This window comes from Pituophis catenifer, unplaced genomic scaffold (genome assembly GCF_029215685.1).
Source record: "Pituophis catenifer annectens isolate HBS135680 unplaced genomic scaffold, rPitCat1.0.hap2 SCAF_1, whole genome shotgun sequence".
In the NCBI taxonomy this organism is placed as follows: Eukaryota; Metazoa; Chordata; class Lepidosauria; order Squamata; family Colubridae; genus Pituophis; species Pituophis catenifer.
Genome location: NW_027256881.1, coordinates 308,583,346 through 308,610,030, shown reverse-complemented (window position 1 = coordinate 308,610,030; position 26,685 = coordinate 308,583,346). Strand labels below are relative to the sequence as shown.

General features: G+C 38.0%; 1 protein-coding gene across 1 annotated transcript in view; it reads left to right on the top strand.

The window, feature by feature from the left end:
• The window catches only part of DICER1 (dicer 1, ribonuclease III), a 49,897-nt gene extending 42,490 nt beyond the window's left edge, over positions 1-7,407 (top strand). Inside the window, exons 25-29 of the mRNA XM_070931537.1 lie at positions 4,114-4,993; positions 5,125-5,393; positions 5,994-6,156; positions 6,240-6,315; positions 7,164-7,407. Of these exons, the coding sequence (XP_070787638.1) occupies positions 4,114-4,993; positions 5,125-5,393; positions 5,994-6,156; positions 6,240-6,315; positions 7,164-7,329 (1,554 nt within the window). The 3' untranslated portion in view covers positions 7,330-7,407. The remainder of the gene's footprint in view (positions 1-4,113; positions 4,994-5,124; positions 5,394-5,993; positions 6,157-6,239; positions 6,316-7,163) is intronic.
• Positions 7,408-26,685: the final 19,278 nt, after the last annotated feature.

Below are 26,685 nucleotides of genomic sequence, written 5' to 3'. Positions count from 1 at the left end.
TTTAAGATAAGCCACCCCCTCCCCCCATAAACAAGACAGTGTCTAAATTCCTTGCCTTTTAAACGTAAGATTGCCAATTATAGCTGAAACACTGCTGGAAATTTATCTCCTCCCTATCCACCCCATCTTATATTATAGATATATTGTGATAAATAAAGTTTAGTATTTGTATAATCTCAAAGAACATTATGAAAAAAATTATTTACATCCCCAGCTTTCAACTATTAGCCAAAGAATTATTGGGTGTACAGAGATTTTTGTTTATTTCCTTCTGTGTTGAATACTAACTTCCTTGAGGACATACTCTGCTTTTTGGAATCATAAATGAATAAAAATATGTTTCAAAGAAACACTACAGGCTATAGAATAAAGTAGTTCTATATTGCAGAGCTAGTTAAATGTGGCACAATATTCACACAATCAAATTTGCTTTATCGGTGCCTGAAGAAAAAAAAAAACACATCTGTCTGAACCATATGCAAATTTTTAAAAAATCTGAGCAGTTCATTTCCGATACCAGTAGCTTAAATGTCTTCAGCATAATTTATTTTTTTCCTAACCATTATATTCAATTGTTCATCTATAATGTTTCAAAAATATTTATGAGCAGATAACCTAAAGTAATATCATCTTATCTTCTGAATTATGTCAGACTTCTTAATCGTTATTTTTCGTGTATGTGTTTTCATTGAGTCATCTCTGAGATGGATTTATATATATAAAAATTATACTCTTGATATAAGTGCAGTGTCTTGTGTAACAATTTTTTTTCTATTAATCTGCCAATATAAAAATGTAAAAAGGAATTTATGACTCCTTATTTTATCATCTTTCCTGGCTCTTCAGTTTCGCTGATAAAGTGTCCCAAAAAACAAGGGTAAGAGTTAGTATAAGAAATACAGGTTGGCTTTTATCACACTAATTTTTAGCTCTTACTTCTCAGTAACTTTTTGCTTTGTTTTGTGACGAAATGCTTTTTCTTGGAGATCTATTTCATTCTGTATTATATGTATGCAAATTTTACACGTAGGATTTCCTTTCTTATGGAATATCCAAATGCATAGCAAGAAAAATTAATATATTTGATAGTATTGGAATCAGATGTCCTTTTAGTCCTAAGGTTCTTTAATAACTAGCCCCAAATTCCTGAATTTACAGCTGAAGCTGTAATTTAAGAAAAATATTTCAGCGTTATTGTAATAAGGATTCTGTTTTTACTATTCCAGAATAGAACCAGATCTTGACAAAGTTTTCTGATAGTTTACTATTTAACCACAGGTTGTTATATTGCCTTACAGAATCTGAATTCCTAAAATCACAACTTTGAACTAATATTTCCCCTGCTTTCTCAGAATATTTGTTGTAAAAATAAATGTAATGGAATCTTAAAATGCTTATTTATAGCTCTTCAGTGCAGATTATTTTAGACCAAGTTCTGGATTCTTATATTACTATGAATTGCTTTACGGTATAATAAAGAATATTGTTTGCCAAAAAGCTTTATTACCAGACTTCTGGGTGGAATAAAACAGAATGATACTGTTGTACTTACTTTCCCTTGAATTTATCTGCAATAATTACAACAGAAGTCCACAGTGGTCTTTTAGGTTTAGAATTAGTATTTCTCCATTAAAAAGTGATGAGATTGATCAGAAGGAATTTTTTTGTGTGTATCCGTTTTCTGAGATTCATACTTTGACTACAAAACCACTAGAGGGCACAATAAAAATATTACAATGTAACATTATTGTAGCATAAAATATTTAAAGGATTGCCTAAATTTATACAAAAAAAGGAAGTAATTAAAAATGAATTTGCTAACAGCATTATTGACTAGCCTGAAAGCATCAATGGATAATTACCCTAATAAAATTTTGAAAGCATCAGAATACCTCAAAAACTATATCATGGCCAATTTTTTAAAAAAAGGAATTAATATTAAGTGAATTTAAAAGACAAAGTTAGCTGCTGATACCTAATTATTTAAGTTGAGTAAAAAGTATAGAAGTCCTGAACTTTTTAAACTGAATAAATGCCTTCATATGAACAATGTAAATGTGCAAAATTATGCACTTTTATATTTCTGGTTATTTATTTTATTTAGCGTATGGCAAAGTTTCTGGTAATAATTTTGGAAACGCTGCTGATACTTCAACATTTCTAGACAATATCTGTTGGGGTCTGAACTTGTGAACAATTTTGGTTACCACACCACATAATTGATATTGTACGGCTGAAAAAAGTGCCTAAAGATAATCAAAATTATTAACCATTTCTTCTATGAGGTTGTATTCAAGGATTTTTAGTTAAAATTAAAAGGACTTCATTTTTATTAGTCTGGAATAGAAAAAATTCCAATTAAGTTCAATCATAGAAGACTTGTGGTTGTGTAAAAGAAATGCTTCATCAGACTGTAATGCTATGCATGGCGTTAAAAGGGAATTAGACAAATCAATGACTACTTTGTCATGATTGTTTTACTTTATGTTAGAGGGAAATAAAATCTAAAATCACAAGCTATAGTTTTTTTAAGAATTGTAAATTTTCAGCTTTCTCAGAAGTTTTCATTACATAAAATTGTGGTTGGAAAATGACAGTGGAGCACTGTAGGTACAGAGTTGTATTCATAGATCCATTGATAGAACCTCCAGCTGAGCAGATAAGGTCTTATCTGGTACAGGGTAGTACTGGATTACAAGCTAAATCTTTTCAAAGCTAGTTAGGAAAAGGACAAGAAAAATATATGTATCCTCTGTTTGAATTCCTCATTTTTTATCTTGGATGATATACAAAGTTTCCTTTATTGTGGCAGGAGAGAAAATGCAGAAAAGAAACCAACAGGGCACTTGGTTTCTTTTGGAGGTAATTTCAATTTCTATGTGGCATCAGTCATAGAATGGAAAATATAGCCCAGCAAAAACAAACTGAAGTCTTCTTTCTATGTAAATTTCCAAATCTAAAACCATGGATGTGGAGTTTGTTACCATTTTTTAGCCTTCTTTAGGTAGATAGCACCATAGACCACATAAACTCTGCACTTTTTTATGTCTGTAGATATTAAAGCATACTGAAAACTACTTAATTAACACTTAAAACATTTGAATTACCAAAGTCTGATGAAATATTTTTGCATATTTGCAAAATCATAGAAATCTCAAATATTTTAGCCATTTTTATTTATTTATTTTGTACCCATATCTCCTTCTGGGATCTTGTGATGGTATCTGAAAAGGTTGCCATCTTAGAATTTACGGAGTGTAAATAACTTGTAGGAGTCCAGTTTGATAATTAAATGTTTTGATATATAGGTAGTCCGCAACTTACAACAGTTTATTTAGTGACCATTTGAAGTTACAACACCACTGAAACAAGTGATTTATGACCATTTGTCACACTTACGACCATTGCATCATCCCCGTGGTCATGTGATTTACATTCGGATACTTGACAGCTGACTCATGTTTATGACTGTTTCAGTGTCCCAGGATCATGTGATCCCCTTTCTTGACTTGACAAGCAAAATCAATAGGAAAGTCAATTCACTTAACAACTGTGTTACTAATTTCACAACTGCAGTGATTCACTTAAATGTGGCAAGAAAGATTGTAAAATGAGGCAAAATTCGCTTAACAAATTTGTCACTTAGCAACATAAATTTTGGGCACAAAATTGTGGTTATAAGTCGAGGACTACCTATATAGTACTTTTTTTCTTGTCTTTTTTTTCATCCAGCTAAAACTGTCATCAGTTTAGAGTTTTTATTTCTTCCTCAAAGTTGGGCATTAGAAATGAGACAAAAATAAGCATAGTCTATATCCTAATGATTCCCAAATCAAAAATACCCGGGATATTTTACCAGTAGATTTATTTAGATGTTAAAAACATGGATGAAATTATGGAATTTAACAGCAAATCATGCAGCAAAGACTATGTGGGAGAAATGTTTGTTCCAAGATCTACTTTCTAAGAGGAATCAGAAACACTGCCCAAGAATATTTCTATATTGATTGACAAGACATTTAATGCATTTAAATTTTATCTATAGCTATTTTACATGAAATTACAAAATTATTGCAAACTTTTTAACAAAAGGTTTTTTTTTTCTACTTTTAGACAAAAGAGGGCTTACTGTCTAATGGAAAACATGATTATGATGATGACGACGATGACGATGACTTAATGTGGCGAGTACCCAAGGAAGAAACTGAGTTTGAAGATGACTTTTTGGAATATGATCAGGAGCATATCAAATTTATTGACAATATGTTAATGGGTTCTGGAGCATTTGTGAAGAAAATATCACTGTCTCCATTTTCACCTGCTGATAGCAGTTACGAATGGAAAGCACCCAAAAAATCATCTTTGACTAATGTTCAATTTTCATCAGATTTTGATGATTTTGACTATAGCTCATGGGATGCAATGTGCTACTTAGATCCTAGCAAAGCTGTTGAAGAGGATGATTTTGTTGTAGGTTTCTGGAATCCATCAGAGGAAAACTGTGGTATTGATGCTGGAAAACAATCTATCTCATATGATTTGCATACAGAACAGTGCATTGCTGACAAAAGCATTGCAGACTGTGTAGAAGCCCTTTTGGGATGTTATCTGACCAGCTGTGGGGAAAGAGCTGCCCAGCTTTTCCTCTGTTCATTGGGTCTGAAAGTGCTTCCAGTTATTAAAAAAACTGAGTGGGACAATGTTCTGTACTCTTACAGAGATCATTTTAATAGCCAACAGAAGCATTCTTCAGCAAACTGCATTTCTGCCTCTTTAGCTAATCAAGAATCTTCTCACTATAAAGACTTGGTATATGGCTGTTTAAAGATTCCTCCAAGATGCATGTTTGATCATCCAGATGCCGAGACAACTTTAAATCATCTTATATCAGGCTTTGAAAACTTTGAGAAAAAGATTAACTACAGTTTTAAGAACAAGGCTTATCTACTTCAGGCATTTACTCATGCCTCGTATCATTACAACACCATTACTGGTGAGTCACATAAAATATTTCCTTTTCTCTAAGCTTGTGTACTTGAAGGAATGGAAATCATTTGAAAGAGGTGTTAATTGTATTGTATTGTTATATAATTCTCTCTTATCCCTCAATCCTTATTCATCAAGATTGTTACCAGCGGTTAGAATTTCTGGGAGATGCAATTTTGGACTACCTCATAACTAAGCACCTTTACGAAGACCCACGACAGCATTCACCAGGAGTCCTAACAGACCTGAGATCGGCTCTCGTTAACAACACCATCTTTGCCTCACTGGCTGTAAAATATGACTACCACAAATATTTCAAAGCTGTTTCTCCTGAGCTGTTTCATGTTATTGATGATTTTGTACAGTTTCAAATGGAAAAGAATGAAATGCAAGGAATGGATTCTGAGGTTAGTAGCAAAAATGCTAATAATTTTGATGTTGAGTATCATTTAAAATATATGGATTCGTGCATAGGACATGAAAAATAGCAACAAAAGAATAAACAATCTTCCATAATTCAAAGGTACCATTTGTAATATATATTTACAAATTACATGAATATGTGTTCAAATAAATCATTCATACACAAATCCACAGATCATAAAAGCAGATAATCTCTCACTTGTATGCATATGGCTACAAATAACCCCTTGTAAAAAATAAAACAGAAATTTCACTTCCCAGGCAACAGAAAATTGAGCTACTCTTTGTACTACAAGGAGGCTTGGATTCTACCCATGAGAAGAAGGCAAATTCACTAAAACTTTTGCTTTCCTTCACTGCTGCTGCTTCCTATCTTATCATGTCTCACCTAGCAGTCTTCTTAGTAATGATACTGATAATGCCACTGCCAAAACTTTTCTTCCCACAGAACTCCCTAGTTCTGTGCAAGTAGCCAAGTAAACCAGTTTTATCACAGTCAAACAAACTAGGATACAATACACTTGTGTTTTTAATATAAACTTTGCAATGGCATTTATTGAGGAACTCTTTCTGATGACTTTTAGCTTCGAAGATCTGAAGAGGATGAAGAAAAAGAAGAAGATATAGAAGTACCAAAGGCTATGGGAGATATATTTGAGTCCCTTGCTGGTGCAATTTACATGGATAGTGAAATGTCTCTGGAAATGGTTTGGCAAGTGTACTATCCAATGATGAGGCCATTAATAGGTAATGTAATTGTTTTCAGAAAAAAAGATTCTGCTTATTATTTTGATCAGGAAGATCACAATTTTCTATATATTTTATTATAGAAAAATTCTCGGCAAATGTGCCCCGTTCGCCAGTAAGAGAGCTGTTGGAAATGGAGCCAGAGACAGCCAAATTTAGGTAAGAATTCCCATCTTCCATATCTATATAAACCCATATAATAATTTTATGCTGACTTTGTATGAGAGAGAGGGGGGGGGTAAACGTGAGTTCTTTTTTCCTATTCCAGATACTAGTTTATATGTATAACTAACTAACAATTATATATAAGGTCCATGATTTTAATTGGTTATTGTCAGGCACAAATAACCAGAAACAGAAATTTATTTTGTTGTTGTTAGTGACAAAGTCGTGTCTGACCATCTCAACCCCTTGGACAATGTTCCTCCAGACCTTCCTGTCCTCTACCATCCCCCAGAGTCCATTTAAGCTCACACCGACTGCTTCAGTGACTCCATCCAGCCATCTCATTCTCTGCCATCCCCTTTTTCTTTTGCCCTGAATCGTTCCCAGCATTAGGCTCTTTTCCAGTGAGTCCTTCCTTTTCATTAAGTGACCAAAGTATTTCAGTTTCATCTTCAGGATCTGGCCTTCTAAATTACATGCTAGCTTTACACAAGACTGATCTACTAATGGTCAAGGCAAATTAATGCTAGATAAAAGTCAACAGAATTCATCGGGGGAGGGGTGGCTTTTGGTCTCTTGTGGGAGTATAGCGACTCCAAACCAATGACATGTTTGACCCTGCCTTCGAGCTCTGCCAGATCATCTCCTACAGTTATCATATTATTGCCAAGAAGACTAAATAGATATATCTGTATTTACCAGGACTGCTAAATATTCTCTTGAGTTGAACTCAACTCCTTGTATTGTTATTCTTTTACTACTATTCTTTGGAATTAATTTCATGTTTACTATTTTCATTGTAATTTGATTTTTTGTTTTTGTTCTAATTTCTACTCATGTAGTCCTGCCGAAAGAACTTATGATGGAAAGGTTAGAGTAACAGTGGAAGTTGTAGGAAAGGGGAAGTTCAAAGGTGTTGGAAGAAGCTATCGGATTGCCAAATCAGCAGCAGCAAGAAGAGCTCTACGAAGCCTCAAAGCAAATCAACCTCAGGTTCCGAATAGCTGAGACATCTTCTTAAAAAACAAATATACCATAAAGAGAAATTTTTAAAATATATATATGTGTTGAGAGGAAAAAACTGAAGACAGCAATTAAATTTTGGTAATAAAGTAGTTAACAACATTAACATGTATACATAATTTTGGAACTAATTGTAGTTATAAGGTGGGGTTTTTTTGTTTTTTTTTTTTTGCGCAAACACAATCTTGTCTTCTTTCCTCACTTCTGCTTTGTTTAATCACAAGAGTGCTTTAATATTTAGCAAATGTTCAAATCAATTGTCAGGTCCTTTGGTTTACTTTTCCACTACAGTACAGGTTTGCTTTGCTTAGCTTAAAGGCCAGGGAGCCATGTCTCTTGTGAGATAAATATCTGTATCTCTACTTCTATCTAGAAATATAGATATATCTTGAAATTCCTTTAATCTGTGCACTAGTGCCAGTCACAAAGCAGTTATAAACTGTGCTGGATAATATGGTGTAAAAATAAGTGTGCCAGTATTGTCCTTGTTCTTTTCCATGTCATCTTTGCATTAAGATGGCATTCCTAATCATTATTGCACTTATTTCTTAGGGACAGGTTTTTAATTGAAATGTCTTGCATTCAATAGAATTTTAAATTGATGCCACATAGTCTTGCATTAAAGGTTCTTGCCTTAAAAATACATACACCCTCAAAATTAGAAAACTTTCAGTTTTTTAATCTCTTTGGAACAAACTGTATTATATTTCCTCCACTTTTAGAATGCATTTTGCAATGATAAATCTCTGTATTTACAGTACTTGTTAGTTTAGCTGTGACTTAACTTATTACGCAAGTAATAGAATTGTATTCATATATACGTAGTGAGGTTATTTTTAACATTTCAAAGGAAATTATTAGTACAGAGTTTATTTGATATTGCAAAGGAAATGTTTCTTCTTAATTTACATTGTTAAGAAACCAGAGTCTAGACTGAGCAGTGTCCATTACTCTTGTAGAACTTCCTTTCACTTCAAGGGGCTTATGCAGGAGATTTTCTTGGTGGATTACTGCCATGATTTACTGGAACTTAGTAATGATAATTGCACAGTGTGAACTGTTGCTTTTTTAAAAAAGAAATAAGAACCTTTGACATATCGCACCTAAAATATGCTGCAGTTTTTTATTGGATACCTATTTAACAAATAGAGCACCTTTACACCTTTAAAAGCAATTTCCACATAATTCTTACTGTACTTTTCAGAGTTGCATGCATATTTCACCTACCAAAGCTGTGCTGTTAAAATGCCATGGAAGTTGTTGTGTGAGAGAAACTGCCATACTTTTGATACATCTGGGACTTAGGTTCTTTAATGTAGAGTGACTAGCTTATTATTGTTGTTTAAGTTGATATGAAATCGTAAATTGTTAGGCTATGCCTCAATTTCTTTATACATTTGTAGGCACCCTTCACTTAAATACCTCAGTTCTTTGTTCTTTTTATGTCTTTTTTCTCCTTTTTTGCATGCATCGTTTTTTGTTTGTTTGTTTTTGGTGCTATGTGTATGTATTATGCTTGAAATTTTAATTTTTGCACTGTAACTATAATACCTCTTAATTTACCTTTATAAAAAGCTGTGGGTCATCTTGCACTCCCACCAATATCAATAGAGGTTTGCTGCAATTTTATCCCTGTTAATTATGCTTGAAGTTTGAGAAAACTGAGCAGAGTTTTTAATGTTTTCCAGCACGGTGGTTTACTCTTGACACTATTTTAAGTGCTAAATTACAGATAATCCTATTCTCCACATTTAAAGACACACACACCCCTTTCCACACAAGCATATTCATTCAAACTGTAAAGAGGAGAAACATCTGGCTTATCTTTGTGAAGAATAGAATCATAACTTAGTGAGAAAAAAAATTAAATTAAATTTCAGGATTTAATTTTGAGTGACAGATACCTTGTTTAAATTCATAATAATGAATCAAAATAATATTTGTGTGCAGCTTAATTCAATGAGAGAATAAAATGCATGGAAGTTCATACAAGTTTTAGTATGTGTACAGCACAACCATTTCAGACAGATGAAGAAGCAGGGTTTTTTTCAGCTGTATAATAGTCTGTTCTTCATTTCAGCATGAATGGTTACCATTGACTTTGTTCAAAAAGTTAAATCTCTCCCTCTCTCTCTCTCTCTCTCTCTCTCTCTCTCTCTCTCTCTCTCTCTCTCTCTCTCTCCCTCCCTCCCTCCCTCCCTCCCTCCCTCCCTCCCTCCCTCTCCCTCCCCAGAGAGAGAGAGAGTGAGACTGTATATTGGATTATGGATATATGCTATGGCATTGAAACAAGACTTAATTCCCCCACTGCCTCTGACTCTCTAGTTGGTTATATCCATATTCATGTATCATATTTCCCCTTTCAATGAAGGGTTTCATATAAGATCTCTTTATGGAACAATAACACTGTAAAGATGATTTTAAAATAAATATTGTTAAATTCACCATTGTGGCTCAGAGTAAACATAACAGTAGTAAATAATTGTTACTAAAATGGTTTTTTCCAGGAATCTTTTTCCTGGTTTTTTCCAGATTAGCTTTTAAAAATATTCATACAGTTTTTTTTAAAAAAAATAACATGTATTATCCCAATCACATATATAAACTTTTGCGGTTTTGTAAAATGCCATACCCAAAATACAATCCAAATATATTCAATAAACACATTTCATACTTGAATACTTTCAAAGAATAGGATATTTACATGATGGCAATTGAAGTCTGATAATTAAATTCCCTAATCTAAAGCTATTCAGTGCCTCCATAATGCAACAAGCCATGTAATTGAAATTACTGAGTAGAGACCAATTATAATTTTGGGTCCTGCTGCTGTGCATGTCTGTGTACAGTACCGCAATGTCTCTGTTCTGTCTTTTAGTTCATCGTGTTACATTTAACACAAAACCCACACTCAAAATTTTGATCTTGTACAACTGTTTTTCCTTTCCTAGAAAATACAATTGGGTATTTGGGTGGCATTTTTGAAACCTAAATTTGAAAATTAGGACCGATATTTTTTTATACACCGCAAGCATGAGATGAAAGGGACTGTTGCAAACCTGTCTTCAAATTGTATAACACAGATTCGTCATGTAGACAACTGAGGGGTTAAATGGCATAAATGTATTTTCAGATGTTTGCCTATATGTTAAACTGTCTTGCTTACGGTCCTCCTAACTATGTTGCATTTTTAAATTTTTATTATGGCTTTGTTTTGTGCTATTCTGTTCATGTAGCACAAGTAATCATTGCACTTGGTACCATGCTTTACCTCATTTCAAGGAGAAATACCCTTTAAACAGAAAATATGGTTTGGGGCTTGCTGCTGTTTTGGTTTACTGAATTTGAATAAGAACACTAGAGTGTTTGCAGTATGTCAGTTAACTTACAGAAATGAAAAAGGCCATTTGGTGTTGGTTTCCTATGGCATGTTAGTATTTTTGTTTCATTTAAATGACTGACTAGTGAAAAATTTCCATGGAGCCCTTTGTATGATTAGAAGATACTGCCTCAAGTGTGCTCCTGCATTTTATAAGATTTCTTTCAGTTGCAGCTGGTGATGCTTTATGCCATAGTTTTTGGAAGTTTCTCATCTCCATAGGAGTATATATTTCGGTTGATACAGGAGGCTGCAACGGAAAGGAGTTGAGAGGAGTACCTTTGCATGAACAGAATCTTGCTAAATGCTTCCCTCTATATCACTTATTTTTTTTATTTCTTATACCACATTTTTATTTTTGATAAAACGGTTGAATGTTACATTTAACTTTGATTTACTCTCCTTGATGTAAATTCACTTGTCTACATGATGGTCACTTACATTTCTCCTTCATTTTGGATGTGAAAGGATCTGGTAACTTTTTATAAAAGTTCTTCTCAGTGTAACTCTTGGTTCTGTTCTGCTCTAAATAGGCCCACATCTATAAGTGGTATAAAGTAATGGTAAAGGCCTTTTCAAATTGGAAGTTATTTGACCATACTAAAGCCATGCACTATTCTTCTATATTCTTCAATGAACATAGTAGAATTAGTTGTATGTGACTAATGAACACAAGGTTGAATCAAAGTTGAATCAATCATATTGATGGCAAATGTCATGTTCAGTAAGGAAAGATTTGATAATTATATAATTTTTATTTAAAAATGTATAATTTACAGCGATAAAATATAACCGAAACCTAACAGCATTTACCAGCAGAAATCTGATAACAGATCTCCAGGGGGTCAGTGTAGAATACAAAACAGTAGCCACAATGTATTTAAAGAATAATTCTACATATATCTGTTTGTCTCCAAGTCTGCTTATAGGTTTCCTCTACTTGTTTGTGTTTTATAATTTGGATAACCATAGACTGTTTAAACTGATGTCATTCATGTAACTGGTTTACTATAAAAGGAAGTTATATGGAGAAACAGAAGTTGGAAAAAAGTTGAAAATTGCAGGCTTTTAAACTGTTAACAGTTTGACTTGAAAATGGTTAAAATCAAGTAGAATGAATAACATAATTTTATGGACAATAAAAGATTCCCGTCACATGCTGCAGCTGTCTTAAGGGACATAAAATGTAATTCATTCATACTGTAATCATGCTGCAGGAATTTGCAGTCTGCACCTTATGGATCACAGTTACCTTTAATATTTTTTTTTGTAAAATTGTAGCTGAATCTATCCCCAATAAAGTTATGTTCTGTTCATTCTTGTGTTTTTTCTGTATTTAACACAGCAATGAGTATATCAAATTGGATTATTGTTCATTAAACATACTGCCTTTACTTCAAGAGTCTAGCATACACAAATAAGTTTCTGATTTCACACATACATTTGAACAATAAATAGTATATGAATTTTTTATCTATCCAGGAACTAAGTCTTCTTCCTAAATCATCATGAGAATATAGGACAGATAGTTCACCCACAAAAATAGCCTTCTCTATGAGACACTTTCATCTACCTTATCAGAAACTGAGATTTTAGGATAAAATTCTAAGAATAAAGATAAACTAACCTGCAGTCCTGGAATAGATGAGACTTCAGCCTGAGCTAGCAAAGCTCTTAAGCCTAATTTTACCCCAGAATTTGTCTGCTAATAAATAATTTGATTTGGAAGCAGGGTAATCTAATTGATAATTCTTCATAAACTTTTCTGTTTAAATACAGTGCAACACTGTTTGATCTCTAAAAATTATCACTTGTGACTAAAAGATCAAAACTGATAGATGAGCTGTCTTCACTACAATGAAAATCTTGAGTGTCCAATGTCTTAATCTGTATACTAGAGTACCCCATTTCCACAGTAGCAATATTTTGTCCTCAGTTTAACTCACAAAGCATAGTTGTAAAAAATATCTTTACTTTCTATAGTAATCAGAACTACTCCCCATTTAGGAATGACTGTTGGAAGAAATGCCCATCTGGGTTCAGTTCCAAGTGGGGAGAAAGACACTGGAAACATGGAAGCTGTTTGGAAAGATGGTTTAGTGGTGGACAGAACCACATGGTTTGAGGTCCTGGGCAATCGAGCACATGGAAGAAAGAGAAAGATATTTATGCCCTCTCTCGGACTTTGAACTTGCTTCCTGTTCCTGTGAAAGAAATGTGTTCTGATTGGTTGTCAGACTCCCATGGGGCCATGCAGGGGTAACTTTGTAGGTTATCTTGAGTCTCAGACTTGGTTGAATCTTGCTAGGTGATGATGTAATGAAGAGCAATTCCTTTGTTGGATCTTGGGTGAGGGTATTTGCTTATGAATAGACCTAGCCATCTCTTTATCTCTTAAGTGCTGACATCTGCTGTGGGCTATTGAGGAGGGTGGGGGCTATTAAGAGTGAGTCTGCTTCCTGCCTAAAAAAAACATGTTTCTCCATTTCTATATCCAGGGAAATATAATATTCTGCCTTTCTAATATTTCCTAGAATATTTCATTCTCCTAGCCTAGGAGAAGGGTTGGTCAGACTAGCTAGACAGAAGCCTCTCCTAAATGCAAAATACATGGAAGCACTCTTGGAGTTTGCAAAAAAGCACCTGAAGGACTCAGGTTGAGGGACAAGATTCTCTGGTCTGATGAAACCAAGATTGAACTGTTTGGCCTCAATTCTAAACATTATGTCTGGAGGAAACCAAGCACTGTTCATCACCTACCCGATATCATCCCAACAGTGAAGCATGCTGTCGAAGTGTTTTTCAGCAGCAGGAACTGGGAAACTGGGGTGAAGGAAAGCTGAATGGAGCAAAGTACAGGGATATCCTCAATGAAAACCTGTTCCACAGCACCCAGGACCTCAGACTGGGCTGAATGTTCACTTTCCAACATGACAACAATCCCAAACATACAGCCAAGACAACACAGAAGTGGCTTACGGGACAACTCTGAATGTCCTAGAGTGGCCCAGCCAGAGCCCTGACTTGAACCCTATTAAACATCTCTGGAGGGCCCTGAAAATGGCTGTCTACTGCTGTTTGCCATCCAACCGGACTGAGTTTGAGAGGATTTGCAAGGAAGAATGACAGAAAATCCCCCAATCCAGGGTTGCAAATCTTGTCTCGTCATACCCAAAAAGGCTCAAGGTTGTAATTGCTGCTAAAGGTGCTTCAACAAAGTACTGAGTGAAGGGTCTGAATACTTATGTCAATGTGATATTTCAGTTTTTTCATTTTAATAAATTTACAGACATTTCTAAAATTCTGCTTTCACTTAGACATTATGTGGTACTGAGTGTAGATAGTGTGAGAAAAAAAGAATTTCAACAACTGTAGAATCAGGCTGCAGCTTAACAAAATTGACTAAGGTGAAGGGGGTCTGAATACTTTCTGAATGCACTGTAAATAGTTCTTGCTTGAATTCTCTGGCACTTCGGGTGACTTGAAATGGGACATAAAACTATTTGAGTAATCGATGTACAAGAGAAAAAGAGTACGTGTTTTGTAGAATGATGCAGACTTTTTTTAAAAAAAATGCAATTCCATTCATAGCTAATGAATACTCTGAGCATTCTGTGTATAGTTTTGAGTGATGACACACCACAGTTTAGTTAATGATACATGTTTATGACTTGATTTTGTGATTATTTTTTTATACAAAATGCAGCCTTTCAACTGCTTACAGGAAGAAGAGTTGCTGAATTTATACTCTGAATGTTATAATATTTTTATTGGATTTTCAAAGTGGCATATAACAATCCTTAATATAATGAATTAGAAGGCTGAAAAAAATGCCAGGCTTTATTATATACTCTGTTACATACAAATGTGTACCTGCACCAACAATGATTACTTTTATTATTATTACTATTGTAAACAATACACTGCAGATGTGTGGACAGAAGCTAAAATTCTTACCACCACATCTTATAAATTGGATGCATTTCTAGGTAGAAACAGTCATACAGGTAATTCTCACCAATCATTCAACATCCATTTGAAGTTACAATGGCACTGAACAAATGACAGCTGCAATCAGTCCTCAAGGGTTATCCCTGTTGCAGTGCCCCTATGGTCATGTGATCAAAATTTGGGTGTTGGTTGGACTTCCGGTTGAATTTCTGGCACCTTCGGAAGCAAGGACCGCGAGCTCCGTGGCCCTGTTCCGAGCTCTCCCTGTTGGGGGCTTCATTCGAAGCCATAGCCACCCTGGAGGGGTGGTGAAGCAAAGGGGGACCGCCTTGCAGGTTGAGGGGAGCTGCATCTCCCCTTCTTGACTCAGAAAACCCCCTCAATCGAAGACTAGGAGCAGCAGCAGTCAAAGTGGCTGCCATGAAGCTGGAGAACATCCAGAAACCATAAGTTTGTGCAGGAGGAGAGAAACGGTGAATGATGTGTCATCTGGGTGAGAAAAGATTTATTGCTGAAGCCTGGACCCCCCCAAAAAAAAAATTCAAGGGGAATACATTTTAGAATGATCTGTTACAGCGGCATGCAATTATTGTGAAAAAAAATAAATTTAAAAAGTAAATATTTGTTTAAAAAGAAAATTAAGCGGGAAATTGAATCCTCAAAACAAAAGGTGTGATATTAAGAAGGCATATTAAGATGCTGGAACCATAACCCCACCTTTTCTTCAAATTATTTGCTTTAAGTATTGGATTTATAAGTTAAAACAAACAAGATAAATAAATCGGACTTGTCAAAATAAAAGCAGAGAGGCAGCAGAGTGAAGCAAAGAACGCCATCTGCTGATGAAAGTGAGTCTTTGCAACTTGGGAGTAAACATTGAAATAAATGAAAATAACTATTGAACTACACATATTTACCCTTTAACCACTGGAGACTGGAATATTAAATAAGATTTTGCATTTGGAGACTCCTGAATATTATTGGATATATAAAAACGACTTAAGGAGTGGAAGATCCCTGAAGTAACTAACTGATTTGATTGAACATTGATGAAACATTAAAACTTGACTTGGAGGCCTGGTTTCTAAACTGACAATTGTGGAGATTTAAATGGAATGGAGTCAATGATTCAAAGCATTAAGGATCCTATACTGGAACTACACAAGGACATGGTGGAAATATTTGATCATATAGACAGAAGATGGGAAAATTGTATACAAGTGACAAGGACAAGAAGGAAAGAATGGAATTAACAGTTGGAATAGAAGGGGAATTAGAATTGAGAAACCAGCAAAAAGAAGATAACAAGGAGAAGACACTTTTAAAATGAATAAGGGTTGAGGAACTAAAACGGGGAAAACACTTTATAAGTGTTTTCAAATTAAACAGTGGGAAAGGGCAGGGCAAAGGAAAAAAATTAAATTATGGATTCAGACTATAAACCTCGAAGTAAATGGAATAAAAGACTTAAGAGAAAAATATGGGAAACAAGTTTTTTAAAAAAGTAGGATTAAAGGATTGGATGTGGACAAGAGATAATAGTTAATGGTTAATAAAAAGAGTTATAGATACGTTATGATCATATTTTAATAATTGTATTAATATTAGAATGATATAGTCTAGTCTATAGTCTGGATAATTAGTTGGCATGTAATATAAATATTAGGATAAACATTTTACTATAAATGGATATTAACTATGGAAAAATTATAAATGAGAATTTACTATTAAGTGGAAATGAGAAGATATAGCTATGGTAATAATAGAATTATATGCAACAAGAAAACTAGAGTTTGAATGAGAAAATTAGAAAAAAGATAGACTAGGAATATGTTGAATGCTTTAAATGATTGTGATATTAGAAGTCATTGAGATGTTAATGGAAGAAAGAAAGAAAGGAACTAATATATAGAGAGAGGAAGAGTTAAATAATGGAATATGAATAATAAAACAGATTATGTCTTTGAATATAATAATGTGAAGGGGGAAAATGTTAAAGAAAGTTTAGAATGGAAAAATGGTAAAGCAATGTATTAATAATATGGAATAAGGAAAATGGAATGTAATAATTATGAATATGTTAATTTGTATTGAATTGTATGATACTCAGATACCATACCATTCACATAATGATATGTATAAACTATACAAAAATAAAAAACTTGATTTTAAAAAAAAATTGGGTGTTGATCAATCAATTCACATTTTCAACAGTCCCGAGCCACTTAGTTCCTCCACCATCTCTGCCCTTTTGGCTGCCCTGAATGAGAGTGTGGCCCTTGGATGCCCATAGCAGGGTGACAGAGCCTCTGCCCAAGGGCCTGGCCAGGGATGAGGCAGGGGGATGGGCCTAGTGGAGGAAGAAGGGCAGTGGTATGGCTGCTGGGTAAGGTGACGGCTGTCAACTTTGCAAGGCCTTTACCAGGACAACTGCTGGTTCATCACCCTGCCTCTGCTGGCTCTGTCCTGCTGTCTTCTCCCCTGCCAGGCAGAGAAGACTCTGCTGCCCCCAGTTGTGTGTGTGCCAGATTTCTACACTTACCCACTTACCTGAAAACCAGGCCAGTAGCAGAATGGCAAAAATCTGCTGGTGGCAGTCAGAGTGGGCTGGGGAGAGGCAGCCAGATGGGGCCCAAGAAGCATTTCTGATTTAATGTTGCCTTTTGGAATGAGCTCCTAACCACCCCCAATGTTTGGTTGATTCCATCGCTACTGGTCCTTAGAAAGTCTTCAAAGACTTGACTATTCCCCAAGCACTGGGGCCAGGAGTCCTATTGAGAGAGTGTACAAATGTGAGCCAGGTCCCCTATTATTGATTGTTGTTGGTTGTTTTACCTTGGATAACTTTTTCTTACAAGATTCTCAGAGTCATCCTGGTTAAGCCATATAAACTCTTTAAATAAAAATGATATTTTTTTTTCCTCTCATGGGAACTTCTGAAAAATAGAAGATACATTTAACATAATGTGAATTAAGGTGTATTCTAGGAAGCAGGGAGAGAAGGGTGAAACAGGGACATCAGGGTCAGGTATTAAAAAATAGGATTTTCCCTGGTAAATAGAAAGAATTGCACCAGCTGAATGCACCATTTACTGCAGCTTCTTTATAGATATCCCAGGTCTATCAAAAAGACATTTTCCTTAGTATCCTATCCTGGACATCAAGATACTCCTTTTGAATTGTTGCTAATCTGTTAATTATTACATTTATGAAAGAGAGAGCCAACCTAGAACTAGGGAAAAATTTCCTAACAGTGAAAATAATTAATCACTGGAATGGCTTGCCTCCAGAAATTGTAGATGCTTCATCACTGGAGGTTTTTAAGACAAGATTGGACAGCCATTTGTCTGAAATGGTATAGAGTCTCCTGCTTGAGCAAAGGGTTGGGCTAAAAGACAATTAGGAAAACTTGCAGTCCTCCAGATGTTGATGAACAATTCCCAGCAACCTCAGCCAACCATGATGAGGGATGCTGTGAGGTGTAATTTAACAGTTTCAGGAGAACCACAGGCTTCTGGATCTTTGACCTTTGAACAGCTTCTAAATCAGGGGGGTCAAACTCAAGGCCCGGGGGCCAGATCCGGCCCTCAGGGTGCTTAGATCTGCCCATGGGGCCACCCTGGAAACTGTGAAGGACCAGCCCGCAGTGCCTCTGCCAGTGAAAACGGAGCTCGCAAGGGCCACAAGCTGCCCTCCCAAGCTCTGTTTTCTCTAGCAGAGGGTTGCAGGAGGCCATCCCAGCCAAAAACGGAGCTCGGGAGCCCATTTTCGCTGGCAGAATGCGCAGGCCACCACAGGCGCCCCTGACACAAGTGACATTGAGCTGGCCATGCTCACTGGCCACACCCACCCCAACCCCCTGAGGTCAAACACAACCCTGATGCAGTCCTCAATGAAATCAAGTTTGACACCCCTGTTCTAAATGAATGGCAGAAAGATGATTGCATAATAAATCACATCACAAAGGTGGTGAAAATAAAGCCTTCGTCATTGGTTTGTATATGGGGATGGTAGAGAGCTAATGATTCTTGTTAGGAAAATTAAAGCATTGTCAGTATGTGTCTATTTTTATCTCTAAACTATAGAACATTGGTAGAAAAGCAGATCAAAGAGACCAGCTCTTAAGAATTACGGAAGCTGTCTAAATAATGCGTTCTAAAAGTTGTCAGGCATGGACACAACAAACGATGAATTCCTCTTCTGCCCTGGCTTGATCGCGAAAAGGTCCAGAAGAATACAATATTCATTTTTTAAAAAGTTGTAAACACATATGAAAAAGAAAGGAGGCAGGAGAAAAGTTCATTTAAGTCCTTGACTAAAAGAGGCTACTTCTGCCATTGTAAAAAAAAAAAAAAAAAGGCACTTAAACTGTTCCAGTGTAATTGCAAACCCAGAGAAACCCAAGAAATTCATCTTAGTTAATAGCTCTTGACTGTCACCATGCAACCTGTCCTGCCATTTGGCAATGTTTGTTAAGACACCTTGAGTCTGAGGTTTTTAATTTTTGGCTAAGTATTTGTATAACAAATACACACACACACACACACACACACACAGAGAGAGAGAGAGAGAGAGAGAGAGAGAGAGAGAGAGAGAGAGAGAGAGAGAGAGAGAGAGAATGAATTAAGTTTATCCAAAGCCAGAGAATGACATGAAAAGTTTTAACTTAAGCAGCAAAATAGAAAGGCTAATCTTATTTAAAAGTAATATGTGTTTCTTGATTGAGTGCCCAGATACACTCAGCTGGGACATTTTAGTGGAATCGGTTCTAAGTTGTTATACTGAGCTATAGAGACTAAGGTTTCCTGTGTTCACATTGCCAGACCTGAAATACTCTTGTGGCTGTGTTTAATAAAGAAACGAAAGTCTCGGGGTAAGGGGATATGATTTTTTATGACAGAAGGAATGCAAATAACTTTTAGTCTCCTTGCCTAGACCAGGTTTGGTCTGATTTGATGGAGTTTAATAATGACTTATAACCTGTGCTGACAATATGCAGGCCTCTGCAACGTCATTTAACTCATTTATTCTGCTTGCTGTAAAAACAAAGAGATGGCAAATAAATATATGGAAAGTTCATTGTTTGTCAGAAGCACCAAGCCAAAAGTTTTCAGTGACCTTTTAAAATATAGTCCCTTGCTAGTACTAAAATGTCTGTCACTCAACGCACACACATGTATGGCTTGGCCTTTTAACCCGTGCATCTTGTTTTTCTCTCTTTCAACTGGCTGTATGAATTTCAAATCAGCTGTAGCTCTTTAAGTCCTCCCACCCTCTCTCTCTTTCTCTCTCGCTCTCTGCATCGGAGGATTACTGTAAATTGCAGCCTGACAATTACAATGTACAGCGCACTGGAGAGTTATTAATGGATAGGCCTACTGATGGCCTTTCAGCACAAGATCGGGCCTGGTATTCCTCACTCGTAATTGGATACAGGGCTTGAGCCTAGTCTGGAGAGGAGGCTTGGGAGGGGGCAGGAGGAGGGCAGGACTGCAAGCCCCCCGTTTTATCGGAGGAAGGTATCAATTGATCATAGATAGCTCTTATTGGCAACGTCAAAAGCTCTAATTCAGCCTTTTCTTCCTAATGACTTGTATGGGCTTAAGCGGCTCCATTGCTTGACAGCCTGCTCAGCTCCATTGACGAAACCCGGCAGGTGGTTTTAATAGAAGATTTCGATGGGGAGTGATTGTAGGAAAGACCGCGAGGCAGGCAGAGACACAACAGAGCTGAGGAAAAGGAGAAGAAAGAGGCTGTCTGCTTTCGGTACTACGAGAGAAAGCTAATGTGACAAGAACTGAAGTTAACCACCACTTCCATTTACTTGGCACCTGCGGGGGGCTAGTTGAAAGAGAAAAACCTAACCAGGTTTCAAATATTGCCTGGAATTTTTCTCTTGGGGTTGGGTCTATATTTTAGACAGAGTATAAATTATGGTTGACACATGTAAATGGAGTGTGGTCGTGGCACAGATACAATAACCCACTCAGGGCCATCCTGGAGTAGAGTGGCATAGAAATACCAGTAATAAATAAACTCTTCATTTCCTTCCCCTTTAAAAAAAAAAACCAGAGGGCTTTTTCTCAGAGTAAAGGCCAGTGTATGTGTGTTGGTAGGAGGAAGTAATCTCCCGAATAATTTATTTATTCAGAAACGGAGAAGTTCGGTGTAAGTATGGACTCTGAGTCTAGGATTAGATACACTTAAGGATTATTTAGTTTGAACCACGTTTCCTGGACAAATACATCCAGCTGTTTTTTCAAGCTATGTGTACTTTGCTGAATTTTTCACTTCAGTTCTCAGTTTAAGAAAATAAATTCCAGAAATATCAGAATGCAAGTAAAATGATGTTATTTGGGATAATGAGCACAACAATATTTTGGGACAATATGCATACAAAAGAAGTGTTTTAAATAAAATGCATGCAAAATATGCATGTGTGTGTGTAAAGAATTGCAGACTGATGGAGATACGATATCAATATTACCTGTTCATACATTTGGATAGTCGTATAAATCTTCTCATACAATTGCAACTCAGAAATAGCTTACAATAAAAATGATTAAAATCTATCAATAATTGCAGAATGGCACTACTTCAAACTCAGTGCATCCACAAAACCTTACAGGTAGCAATCCAATGGGTTTTTAATGGCAAAACCAGTCTGTCAGAATAGCCTAAACCAGTGATGGCTAACCTTTTTGTCATCATGGGCCGAAAGTGCGTGTGCATGTGCGCAATAGCGTGTGTACATGCCGGCACCCATAATGCAATGCATGCCCGAGCATGTGCACACGACCCCCCCTGCTCCCCCTGCGCATGTACCCCACGCATGCACACATCCCCTGTGCATGAGGCCCAACTCTCCCGCACATGCGCCCTCCCACATCGTGCTCCATTTTGGGCTTGGAAAGCCTCCTGCACCAACCTGGAACTCAAAGCACAGCGGGTGGCTACTTTAGGCCAGTCGCTCCCCTGCGCCCGCCCACCTGCCTGCCTGCCTCGCTGCCAGGAAAGGCCCCGAAGCTGCGCTGCCTGGGATCCACATTGGAGGCCATTCACACCAGCAAAGCGCTGCTGCCTCTTTGCTGTTGCCGCTGCCTTCTCCTCCTGCCAGCCTTGCTGGCCTCCCCCTGTGGTAGCCCATGTGGATCCCGGGCAGTGCAGCTTCGGGGCCTTTCCTGGCAGCAGTGGCGAGGCAGGCAGGCAGACAGGCACAGGGGAGCAAGGGGATGGTGTCCTGGGGTTACATGCAGGCGTCAGCGGCATGGCTGTTGCGCCCGCATGCTAAGAGGAGGTGCCCAGTGGGCATGCATGCACCAGAAATGAACTTCCTGTTTCCGGTGCGCGCATGTGCACCGGCCAGCTAGTCTTCTGGTTACTGGCACGCATGCATGCTTGACGATCAGCTGGCTGGCTGATCTTCTGGTTTTTGGCATTGCTGCATGCATGAAGGCCAGCGCATGCACGCCAGTAACCAGAAGACTAGCTGGCCAGTGCGCATGCATGTGCCAGAACCGAGAAGAGAAATGGGCGATGCCACATATGCCAGGCAACATGGCTCTGCATGCCACTTCAGGCACGCATGCCATAGGTTCACCATCACGGGCCTAAATCTTTAATCTGGCTCCACAACTAACTAGCAATAGGTAAAGTTATTGCAGCAAGACTAGGTGCCGCTTTTAGAGCTTCAATGCCTCGTGGAAATGGCAGCTTTCTGGTCAAGTTCAAGGCTAGACTGGAGGTAGCCTTGAACTTGGCCAGAAAGTCAAACTGGCATCCCGTGGGCTGGATGCATTATGTGTAGGCCACGCCCACCACAGCTCTGAAAAGGGAAAAAATGTGATGAGACGTCATGTGACGGCAACATGACGCCATGAGTTTGACACCTGTGAACTAAACCATGAGTTTACTATTGTGGGAACAGTTGAACCAATTATAACAGTTGAGCAGTATATTCTTAAATTTTAATGTATTCATTAGATGTATATGCTAAGAATTCAAGTCAGTATACAAATTCACCCCAACAGGTTCTTACCACTGAGAACAGACAGAAGGCTAGCTTTGTCTTAGTCTAACATTTTAACCATCAGCCTGACCCCTTCCACTCACCTACTTTTCAGATCTCAAATTAAATACATATAAAAATAAACTGAAATAGCATTTGAAATAAAGCCCATAAACAATTTGCCACTTAATTGTCTTTCCCACCCAAAACAAACAGATCTTGGGATTGAAAACAGAACAGCAGTAACATTTGATGTTAAGCAAATCCAAGCAAAATAGAACAGCTGGAAAAGGAAACTATAACCTTGTGTTAATGATTGTGTAATAAATAAATACATCTGCAAGGTGTTGATGGAATAAAAGAATTATGCCAATGAATTTATTTTTACAGGAATTGGCAGTTTCTGCTTAGTAGCAGTACTTAGTGGCATTATTTAGTAGAGATGAACTTTTGGATGCCACAGGAGTGCTTAATTTCTACTTAAGTAAACCTTGCGATGGAGAATTGTAACTGGTGAGGAAAAACATCAGCCTATTCTCCTTCATATGCCATAAGAATATTTTAAGGGTTAAAAAATATTTTAGCCCTTGTGTAACAGTCCCACAAGACCTGATTCAAAGCCAAAAGTATAATCCACATAATGGTAGTGATGATGGCTGGTGTCTGCCACCTGAATTAAAAACAAAATTATGAAAATAATGTGTGTAATCCCCTGAGCTCTACAGACAGAGCACAAAATCTGAGACGAGCAAAGTAAAACTGCTAGCAGAAAATCTGTCCAAATTGTTTGTCACTCTTATCTAATTTTCAATTATGCTGTTTAAGGCTGTCTCGGTGATGTTAGTTTTTGTTTTCTTTTTACAGTTAATATCATTTTTCATCATATTGTAAGTCACCTTGGACTGCAAGGTGATCAAACCGGTCAGTCCTAGAGGAGATCAACCCTGACTGCTCTTTAGGAGGCCAGATCCTGAAGATGAAACTCAAATACTTTGGCCACCTAATGAGAAGGAAGGACTCACTGGAGAATAATTTGTGTCATATAAACTGATTAGAGAATTTGGAATAATCTACCGCTTTTTGATAACTAAACCAATATGGATTATAATTGGCTATAATTTTATTTCATTGTAAGCAAATATATGTTGTTTTGTATTTACTTAATTTACTCATCCTCAATTGAAGATGCCATCAACTTGCGAGTTCAGCATTTCTATGCCTCCAGTTCCCAGAATCCCCCAAGTAGTCTACACAAGTTGACAAGTTTGAGAAACACTGCTGTAGAACATAATGATGCTTTGTAACTGAGTCTGGTCTGCTCATAGCACTAATGCTCAGTTGTAAAAATCTTTAAACAAAAACCTATTTTTAAACTCATGCATCATCTGCAACTGTTATAAACATTTTCTTCCATCAACATGTATATTTTCCTCAGCAAAGAAGTATTTTGTTTTAGGTCATGGGAAAGGCCTTTAGGCAAAAGGATTCTAGCCTGATTTGAAAGTTGCTCTGGATTCTCTAATCCCACAGTGTCATCCGTGCTGGAGAGCTGAATGGTTTATTTCCAGCTCAGCTTGTATGTACTTGACACTATAGCAAACCTAGTACTTTCCTCTACACTGTTTTGAAATGCTACAGTTCCCCAGACATTGTGGAAACTCTGGTCTCACTCACTGCCCAGCTTTTGTCCGTATCTTCCTTAGGAGGTCTTACATATGGAATGGTCGTTTGATGGCCTTGCAGCTCACTCAAATGTACTTTTCATAATGCCAAATGTCTACAGCAGGGGTGCCACATCGTCACAGCTTATTCCATCTATGCCCCGGACTATAGGACAAACGGACAGCTTTGAAGTGGGTTCTGAGGGAGTCCGGGTCACTACTGCCATTCCTTATCAGAGGGGACAGCTTTTTGAACTTCTCCATAGCATATTCCATCTGGCCAGACATCGTGAGAGGATGCCTGGGAGGAACATCCCCTAGACTTACCGAAATGGCATGGGACTTCTCCCACTGTCGTGAGAGGATAATGGAGTCCAGTTACCCACGCTTTTGTTGCTGCCTCTTTGTCGTGGGACCTTTAGACTCTATGGAACCCTGGCCAGAGGCCATCTTTACCCTTCCCGTTTTGTGGATGTACTCAAAAGTTGAACTTCTTGCGCTGCGAGACTCCCCCCTCTCTCAGGTCTGGCCCTCCACATTATCGAGGGCCTACCTCGATGACGTGTTTTGGAACCCAGAGAGGTGGCATGCTGCAAAGAGGGGGTTGAGGGTTTTTTTACACAAATTTTTAGTTAAACTTTTAAGGGGTTCTGGGGGGGGAGGGTCAGACTATAATTTGGGCTGTGGGTATGGAGGATAACCCATTAAGGGGAGGGTCGGGTCTGGCTGTGAAGCGCGGCATGGGGGGTGGGGGACCAGTATTTCCCCCATTAATACTGTGAGTGGGAGGGGCAGATATGGCGGGAGCAGGGGGACATATCGTGTTAGGGGAGCGCGTGCTCGCTGTTTACGAGCGGTGGCGCGCTCTGGCCCCTAAGGCTCCACTCGTTCCCCAGGTTGCACAGACCCTCAGGGCCCGGGCCTTCGGCTGATGTTGTACAATGCCAGGTCTGTAGTAAATAAGCCCCCCCTCATTTGTGATCTTGTTCAGGAGGGGGGATCGGACCTGGCAGGTATTACAGAGACCTGGTTGGGCCAGGAGGGGGGGTTCCCCTCGTTGAAATGTGCCCACCAGGTTTCCACGCATTCCATCAGCAGAGGACACAGGGGAGGGGAGGGGGGTAGCGGTTATTATTAAAGAAGGTCTTAGACCACCGGCTGTGAGTCTCTCCTTGTGAAGTGGGGTCATGGGGTCCAGATGGGTTTGCTGATCACGTACCTGGCTCCCTGCCACGTGGCAACAGCCCTGCCCGAGCTCCTCAATGTTATCGCAGCGGTGGCGGTTGACACCCCTAGATTCATGGTCATGGGGGATTTCAACCTGCCGTCCATGGGTGAGACGTCTGAGGTGGCTCGGGAGTTCATGGCTTCCATGACAGCTATGGACCTGACCCAGCTAATTCATGGCCCTACCCACACAGGGGGAAATATGCTGGACCTGGTTTTTGTCTCTGGACAGTGGTTGAGTGATCTTGAGATAGGGGATATAGTCACCGAGCCCTTGTCATGGTCAGATCACTCTCTCCTTCACCTTGACCGTTGAACCGCTGCACCTCGCCACAGGGAGGCGGAGCCGGTAAGATGGTTCTGCTCCAGGCGCCTGACTTTTTTCCCCTTCACTAAACCGGACATGGACGTTGACAGTCCTGGGGTGAAATCCAGCAGGTTCTGACAGGTTCTAGAGAACCGGTAGCGGAAATTTTGAGTAGTTCAGAGAACCGGCAAATACCACCTCTGGCTGGCCCCAGAGTGGGGTGGGAATGGAGATTTTGCAGTATCCTTCCCCTGCCACACCCACCAAGTCACGCCCACAGAACCGGTAGTAAAAAAATTTGGATTTCACCCCTGGTCTACAGCATAAAGTTAAATTATGTAGAGAAAGAAGGATGCTAGTCATTTTATTTTTTCTTCTACATTGTGAGTATGTGGAGCTCTTGGTGGTTTGTTTCGTTTTTTGTTTTATCTAGAACCTGCAGAATGTGAAGCCACAACAACAATTGTTTGATAATTGTTGGTCCATGTATGCTTGCAAATGTACTTGAAACTTATTCTAAAGGTTTAGGCATGAAAACAACAGTGCAGGTGAACCTGTAGATCCCAGCTTTAATGCCCAGTGGGCATTGAATCAATGGGTGAACGGAATGATGGAGAAACACTAGTGCATACAGAATAGAAAGTAATAGACAAGTTGGAAAAATATTTATTCCTACACATATTTATAAGCTTCTTTTCTTGCTAAATCATAAAGCAATTTGCAATAAATAAATAAAACTTAACAAAAACCATAAGAATGATTGCAAAATAACAATACAACAGAGAAATGGTACTCCAGTATGTGACAA